At 51.2% G+C, this 8,818-nt stretch overlaps 1 protein-coding gene across 1 annotated transcript; it reads right to left on the bottom strand.

Annotated features, from left to right (window-relative positions):
* Positions 1-8,186: 8,186 nt before the first annotated feature.
* LOC136565596 (zinc finger protein 3-like) lies at positions 8,187-8,606 on the bottom strand. Its single transcript, XM_066564264.1, has one exon. The coding sequence runs from the start codon at positions 8,604-8,606 to the stop codon at positions 8,187-8,189; it is 420 nt and encodes a 139-aa protein (XP_066420361.1).
* Between the last annotated feature and the right edge of the window lie 212 nt (positions 8,607-8,818).

Below are 8,818 nucleotides of genomic sequence, written 5' to 3'. Positions count from 1 at the left end.
TTCTTGCCATTTATTCTATTATTGGTTAATAAAATAGATTTTACTTGTGCATCAAATCTCTCTATTGTATTGTTTACCTGTTCTCTTCACTGATTCTCATGGGACAAATCCCTTGTTATTGTAGGTGCATTTGTTTTTCACCCTCAGAATAGATTGTTCACAAAGTCTCATTCTCAAAATAGCTTCACATGGGAACTTGTAACTGCGTAGCTGCACTCAGAAGAGATGACAGGCCAGCTATTAATATGGCAGAACAAAGCCTGATTTCATAAGGCCTTTCTTTTATCATTATTCTACCTGTCTATGACATCTCCCCCTTTTTGTTAATTTAAAAAAGGCTCATATGTTCTGATGCTGAAACAGCTCACTCTTACAAGGGTATTATCTCATCAAGGTTATCACTGGTTATCTATTAGAGATGGGATAAGATAGATAAAAGATCAATTACAATCAACAAAACTTACCAAATTCTATCAAGTCATTGACACAGGGTTTTGCAGCATGAGAAAACAAAAGAATTATGTCCAATGTCTCTTAGGGAAATGGAAAGAAATGACCATTGTTTCCAATGAGTTGAGAAGTATGAGAAAGTCTATGAGCTGGAAATGTTGATCTTGGACATCACTGAATCTCCTCCTGGGAGCTGGAACAGGGAATAACTGGAGAAGGTTCGTAGGAGCTCTGTACCATGAGGATGCCATGAGGCTTTTGTTGGCAAATTGCCTCTGTCAGTTTCCAGACACAGCCATGTCTTGGCAGTCCTCCTTCTGCTCCTGCTCTGGCCACAGAGGCTGCAAGGTGATGAGGTTATTTCTCTTTGCACTGGGCCTCATTTTTTCAGAGCTGATCAGTATCTGATGGAATGAACAGGTGACTGCTTTGAACTGCTGATGATAAAACACTGGCACACCTTCTCCTGAAGTTAATTAATCAATTAGGCTTCACTGTGGTACACTCAATTGGGATTTAGATATGATGATCTTTTTTTTCCAAATTTCTCATGTAAATATTGCATTATTTGAACGTTCTCAAGGTGTTCATTCCTCTTCTTTTTTGATTTTAAGAATGAGATGTATGTCTTTTGTTATGAGTATGAAGCAACATCATAGTAAAATAATACATGTAGTGGACAAGAAACTTAACAGCAATTAGGAATAATTTGGATACAACAATCAGAAATATTTCAAATAGCAGACAAAGATAACAACATAGGTGGAATTAGGTAAATAGCAATCTCTGAAATAATGTACAACCATCCCAGAGTCTGCAAACAGCTGACAAACCCTGATTCAGGGGGGACTTGGATAATTATTTCCAGATAATAATTCCCAAGCTCCCTTTAAAAATAGTTCAACTGTCATGTTGTCCTGAATCAGCTAATTTTGGAGAGAATCCCCAAAGGGGCTCTTTTAGTAAAGCAGATTCAATTTTCCCCTTCCCCCAACTGATCTGGGAGAAAAATACCTCCTTGGAGAAAAGTGGAAAAAACCCTTTTTATTAAACAATAAAACCTAAACAGTATCAAACTATAAAACTCCTTGCTGCTCCAAAAGAGATGACAAACTCAGAAAGTCCCCTCCCCGGGTTGCAGCTCAGCTCACTCAGTCTCTTATCAGTCCCTCCGGTGCTGGAAATGTTGTGGCCCAGGCCCGGCCCGGTGGCCACAGGTGGAGCTGCTGGTGCTCTTCTGGTGTTCAGTCCAGAGCAGGTTTAAACAGGTCCAAAAAAAAGGGGGAAAAAAACAGTCCAGGGAATTTCTTTGCCTTTTTAGTTAGTTTTAGCTAAAACAAAGGACAGCTTTGTCCCTCTGTCTGTCCATCTGCAGACAACAGTCCAGGAGCAGGAATGTGGAGGAGTGAGTACAGTGTCTGAAAACAAACTGCACGCTTCTTCTCTCCCCTCTTCACTCTCTGGAACAAGTCTTAAAGGTGCAAAACTTATTATTCAGCATAAACAGAATAAGACAATTGGGGATAAAAGCATCATATAGTCAACCTAGGACAGATATCTTTACCAACGATTCGATGGGACTCATGGAACCAAGGAGCCCTTGTGACAATGCAGATCCAAGGACACCATGGTGGCACTATGGAACCTCGTGGAAGCAAAGAGACCATTGTGACACTCTGGTGCCTCACAGGATCAGGGGGACCATTGTGAAACTCAGGCCCCCTATGGAGCCAAGGGCCAAGGATGAAGCTGTGGGGCCCATGGAACCAAGGAGCCATTGTGACACAGAGGGGCCACAGCGAGCCGAGGGGCCATGGGGACATTGCAAGGGGTCAGGGAAGCCAAGGGGCCATTGTGACAATGCGGAAGAAAGGAGAACACTGTGACACTACAGGGAATCATGGAATCAAGGAGGCCATTGGGACACTGTGAGGCCCCATGGAACCAAGGGCACAGGGAGCAGGTGTGGCTGGTTTGGCCTCCGGGGGCTGCTGGACAGGTCTGGCATGTCGAGGGCTGCTCCTCATCTGCCCCTGAAGCACTGGGGCTCTGGGCTTTCCTTCCTATGGGAGAAAACTGTCCTGATCCTCCTCCAGGGGTCCATGGCCAAAACTGGGATTCCTTCTCCAAATTCCTTTATATGCAAAGATTGCTCCCAGATGAAATCTGCCAGGAGAGACAGATCTGGCTGCCTTGGCTACCTTGGGGCCACCTCTCATCTGCCTTTGAAACACTGGGACCACGTGCTTTTCTTTCTTATGGGAAAAAACATCCATCTTGACCAGGCACTGATGGCCAAAACTGGGCAACTGCCTCTGGAATTCCCTATATCCAAGGATAGCTCCCAGACAAAAGCTGCCAGGACTGACAAGTCTGGCTGGCCTTGGCTTCCTGAGGGCTGGCACTCATCTGCTTCTGAAACACTGGGGCTCTGTGCTTTCCTTCCTAATAAAAAAACCTCTTCTTACTGTCCAGGCGCCCACGGCCAAAATTGAGATTCCACCTCCAAAATGCCCAATGTCCAAGGAAAGCCCCTAGACAAAAGGTGCCAGGAGAGACAGGTCTGGCTGGCTTGGCCTGAGGGTGGCCACCTCTCATCTTCTTCCAAAACACTTGGACTTTGTCCTTTACTTTCCTATGGGAAAAAAAACCACCCATCTTGACCATGGCGAAAATTGGGATTCAACCTCCAAAACTCCATATATCCAAGGATTGCTCCCAGGTGAAAGCTGCCAGGACAGACAGGTCTGACTGCCCTTGGCCTCCTGGGGGCTGTCTCTCCCCTGCTGTTGAGACACTGGGGCTCGGTGCTTTCCTTCCTACGGAAAAGAACCATCCTTCTTATCTATGCAGAAACGGCTGAAATTGGGGTTCAACCTCCCTAATTCCCTATATCCAAGGGTTGCTTTCAGACAAAAGCTACCAGGACAGAGAGGTCTGGCTGGCCTTGGCCTCTGGTGGCTGCCCCTGCCACACTGGGGCTGGGTTCTTTCCTTCCCATGGAGATCCCTGTGACACTGTGGGGACCTCACGGAACCAAGGGGATCATGGTGGCACCACTGGAGCCCATGGAACCAAGGGGATCATGGTGGCACCACTGGAGCCCATGGAACCAAGGGGATCATGGTGGCACCACTGGAGCCCATGGAACCAAGGGGCCATGGTGACACAGAGGGGCTTCATGGACCCAGAGACCATTATGGCTCTGTGGGGCCTGATGGAACCTTGGAGACCATTCCGACCCTTCAGGCCTTGTGTCACCAAGGGGGCATTATGACACCTCAGGGCCTGGTGGAAGCAAGGGACCATTGGGACACTGTGGGGCCTCATGAAACCCAGGGAACATGGAACAGCTCTGGCTGGCTTGGCCTCCCAGGGGCCACCTGACAGGTCTGGCTGATCTTGGGAAGTCAAGGGCTGCCTCTCATCAGCTCCTGGAGCACTGAGACTCCGTGCTTTCCTAGCAATGGAAAAGAACTGTCTGACTTTTCAGATGCCCATTGCCAAAATTGGTACTCTCCCTAAAAAATTTCCTCTATGCAAGGGTATCTCTCAGAACAAAAGCTGCCAGCTCTGGCTGGCCTTGGCCTCTGGTGGCCACCTCTCATCTGTCCCCGAAACAGAGGGGCTCTGTTCCTTCATTCCTATGGAAGAGAACCAGCCTTCTTGTCCAGGGACCATGGCCAAAATTAGAATTTGGCCTCCCAAATTCTGCATATCCAAGGATAACTCCCAGACAACAGTAGCTAGGACAGACAGGTTGGGTTGGCCCTGTCCTCTGGTGATTTGCTTACACTATAAGCTGAATGTTTTCATTTGGGAACACCTTGGAGAGGGCCCAGAGATGTCCCAAGGTGGTGTTTGGAGGCCTTGGGCACATGAGCACTGTGTAGGGACAAAGGAGCTCTGTGCTCAGTGGTGTGGAGACTGAGGACATCGGAGCAGAGCCATGAGAGTGTTTAAAGAGCAATTTCAGGGATGGTGGATCCTTTTGACATAGTGGAAAACAGCCAGAGAGAGACAGAATTAATGCCAAGGGCAGCTGGAGAGGCCCAGAATGGGCACGAGGAGAAAGGAATTCCTCTGCCAGGGCAGCTCTGTGGTGCAGCACATCCTCAGAAGGGGCCTGGAGCAGCCCAAAGCTTTGTGTGCCCAGGCAGAGCCAGGCAAGAGGCAGAGCTGTCAGCAAAGGAAGGGGTCAGCAAGGTGGGGCAGCCAGGGGATGTCTGCAGGGACAAAGGCACAGGGAAGGGACATCATAGGACAGCCTGGGCTGCACAGGGCACAGGCATGTGCAGCAGCTGCAAGGCCCTGACAGAGCCAACTTGGGCAGCACTTTGGCCATGGCTGCTGGCCCTGGGCCTGAGCCAGGAGCAAGAGACAAGTGACCCTTGCAGCCCTGGGGCCTCATTGGCTCCTTGTCCGTGTTCAGCAGCCTGGCAGGGGCCACCCCATGGTCCTGCCCTTGGCATTGCACATCCCCACATCCCAGTGCCCATCCTGGGAAGAGCCCTGAGAAAGGAGGGAGGGACAGGATCTGCCCTGTCAGGGGCTGGGGCTCAGGCCTTGGCCCTTTGCATTCCTGACGCACATCCAGGTTTGCTCAGCACCAGAGACACCTTTCCCTTGCTTGTCTCCTCTGTCATCACTGTCTCCAGTGTTCTGCTCCAACTGGAACTTGGGGATGCTTTCACATGAGTTTTGTCCCTCAGACCCATTAAAAGAATAAAAGTTTGGACTTTGAATCTGACTTTGAGTTCTTGAGAAGTCCTTTGAGCAGATTCTGAGGGACTGGGTCTGATGCAAAGAGCACCAAAGCCCCAAGAGGGTCATAAAGTCCTTGTGCTGTGTCCGTGCTGCTGAGCTGGGCCAGGCTCCTGGCCCAGAGGCAGCTCCTGGCAAGAGCAGCACTGCAGAGAGACAGCTCTCCCAGGAGCAGCTCCTATGCACAGCCTAGCAGGGCTGGGGCACTGCCAGGGCCCCTCAGGGACACGAGCAGGGCACAGACAGAGCTCACAGGGGCTCAGCACTGGCAGGGGCTGTGGGATGTCCCAGACGGGGCTGTGTCACAGAGGCACAGAGCAGCTGTGATGTCAGAAAGGGGCTGTGTGACAGCACAGAGTGGGTTGTGTGAAATCACAGATTGGGCTATGACATCACAGAGTTTGTTGTGTGAGGTCATTGAGCAGCTACAGCATCATAGAGGAGTATCAGGCAGGAGAATGGGCCCCTGTTATCCAGGAGGAGGCTGTCAGAGAATTGCTGAGCTGCTTGGATGTTCATAAATCCCTGGGAGCAGATGGGATCCACCCCAGGGTGATGAGGGAGCTGGCAGCTGAGCTTCCCAAGCCAGTCTCCATCATTTACCAACAGTCCTAGCTCACTGGTGAGGTTCCAGATGACTGGAAGCTGGCCAATGTGACCCCCATTCACAAAAAGGATGAGAAGGAGGGTCCTGGTAATTATAGGCCAGTCAGACTGACCTCAGTACCCAGTAAGGTAATGGAACAGTTTATAGTGAGTGTCATCACCCAGCACTTCCAGGATGGCCAGGGTATCAGCCAGCCAGCAGGGGTTTAGGAGGGGTAGGTCGTGTTTGACCAACCTGGTCTCCTTTTATGACCAGGTGACCCTTAATGGAACTGAGCAGCCACTGACCACCCCAGCCTGGGCTGATGTGGGTTCCTCTGAACACAGCTTGGGGAAGGTCCCCCTGCCCACCTCCACTGTGCCACAGATAAGTGTCAGACACAGTTAGAGAGCTCTGCCTGGAGCTGACGGGGGAATTGATTAAAAAAAAAAAACCAAAACAAAACAGAAACCCCCCCAAATAAACAAGAAAAAAAACAAACAAAACCATATCAGAAAAAAAAGAAACCAAAAACCCCAAAAAACCAAACCAAAACAACAGAAACAAACAAAAACCAAATAAAGAACAAAAAAAAAGAAATCCAAACAAACAAAGCAATACAATAAAAAAACCAAAACAAGAAAAAGAGCACTCATTCCCCCCCAGTAGAGCTGTTCCATCCTTCACCTGTCACACCTGCACTCACACAAGACCTGGGGCTGCAGAAAATTAGAATTCATTGGGCTCATTTGCAGAAAATCGGGTTTAGGACAGGCTTTCAGCAGAACTGTTCTCAGCTGAGTCAGAAAGGCCTCTTTGGCAGCTGCAGGGCCATTGGAAATGCAGAGCCTCAGCCCAAGGGGAGACAAGGGCTCTGAGTTCCCTTCCCCTGACACTAAACCCTGTTCCCAGGCTGCTTCACACTCAAGATTCTGCTGGAGGGCTGCACAAAGCTGAGAGTGGGCTCTGGCTTTTCCATGTTGCATGTTCTAAAGCTGCCTGGGAGAAGGAATTTCGGGTCAGCTCCGCTGGCACAATCCCTGCTGGCGCAGGGCACAGCCCCAGGAAGGGGCCGAGGCTTTGCTGCAGGCAAGGAAAGCTCCTGGCTCAGGGTCACCTTTGCTGCTCAGAGCCTCGAGTGCCCCAGCAGCAGCGGAGAAGGGCTGCAGTGCCACTGACAACCATCACCAGGCCCCTGTTGCTATGGGCAGTTTCCATGGCAAACATCACCAGGCCCCTGTTGCTATGGTCAGTTTCCATGGCAACCATCACCAGGCCCCCTGTTGCTAGGGTCAGTTTCCATGGCAACCATCACCAGCCCCCTGTTGCTTTGGTCAATCCCTTGGCAGCTCCATGGAGACCCCATGCCAGGGGTAGTTGCAATGGACACCAGCTCAGGCCTGGAGCCAGAGGCCGTTGCCATGGCAACCATTTGCAGTCCCATATCCAGGGTCATGGGATCCCAGAACCACAGAATTGGCTGAGCTGGGAGGGACCCATCAGGATCCTCCAGTCCAACTGCTGGCCCTGCACAGGACACCCCAACAATGCCGGCCTGGGCCTGGCAGTGCTGTCCAAACGCTGCTGCAGCTCAGAGAGCCCTGGAGCTGGGACCTTCCCTGGGGAGCCCGGGCAGTGCCCAAGCAGCCTCTGGGGAAAAACCTTTTCCTGACATCCAACCTGAGCCTGCCCCGACTCAGCTGCAGCCGTTCCCTCCACTCCTGTCCCTGGGCACCAGAGGGAAGAGGCTCCCACAGCCCCAGCCAGGGACCCGCTCCCAAGGCTGCTGCCATGGCCACCAAGGCTGGGACCAGCTGGGATGCTCGATTTCCACCTGCCGGGGTTTAGGAACGGGATTCCTCAAATTCCTGCTCCTGTATAAACTGCGCTGCCCTTGCTGCCCTCCCACCTCCCATGGAAAGCACAAAAGACAAAGATCCCAGGCTGGGATAAGAACAATTTACTGGGAACAGCAACAAGATAAAGAACAAACAGGAACAGAAATAATATTGATAACAGAAGGGATAAGAAAAGCTACTGACAGGGAAAACTACATCAGCACTGACTGGCTCTTCCTGGCCACGTATTCCGTCCTGCCTGGAAAGGACACCTTTCTTCTCAGGAAGAGAGAGAGTCCCTTTCCTGCCCCTGGCAATGACCTGAGGTGGGAGTGAATGTAATGACACAGCCAAGACCAGACCCTCATATTCTTCCATCTCCCATCATGTCATTGGCAGGGGCAGGAAAAGGGACAGGTGTCTTCCCAGCATGGATCACAGGGAACATGGATCACCAGGGCTCTTCCCAACGTGGATCCTCCAATAGGGGATGAAACTAGAGCTGGGCATGAAGCTCGTCCTTCAGCTGTGTCATTCCAGGGCTTCCCTTACGGGTGCCTCTGTTGGTGTTTGTTCAAGTGAGAGCTCTGGGTGAAGATCTTCCCACACTCAGAGCACTCGTAGGGCATCTCCCTGGTGTGGATGCGCCGGTGCCTGACGAGGGTGGAGTTGTGCTTGAATCCCTTCCCACAGTCAGGGCAGCGGAAGGGCCTCTCCTCAGTGTAAATCCACTGGTGCAGGAGGAGATGGGAGCTGCTCTGGAACCTCTCCAGACACTCAGGACACTGGTAGGGCCTCTCCCAAGTGTGGATGCACTGGTGGATGATGAGGGTGGAGCTGCAGCTGAAGCCCTTTCCACACTTGCCATGCTTGCCACACTCATAGGGCCATTCCCCAGTGTGGATCATCTGGTGGCAGATCAGGGTGTTGCTCTGCCTGAAGCTCTTCCCACTTTCCAAACCACTCATGGGCCACCAGCTCCGAGCTCTGGCTGAAGCTCTGTCCACCTTCCTGGCATGGGATGGGTCTTTCCTCCTCAGAGCACCCTGGGCTGGGTTTGCAGCCCCTCCACCTGCAGGATCTCTGGGGATTTTCCTCCCTGTTCGATTCGTGTGCTGTGGAGTTGCTCAAAACAGCCTCTTCCACGAGATTATACCTTGAGGATTTGTCCTCCCTGGTC

Source organism: Molothrus aeneus, chromosome 22 (genome assembly GCF_037042795.1).
Source record: "Molothrus aeneus isolate 106 chromosome 22, BPBGC_Maene_1.0, whole genome shotgun sequence".
Taxonomy (NCBI): Eukaryota; Metazoa; Chordata; class Aves; order Passeriformes; family Icteridae; genus Molothrus; species Molothrus aeneus.
The sequence above is the reverse complement of the archived record's forward strand: the minus strand, read 5'-3'. Positions and strand labels throughout refer to the sequence as shown.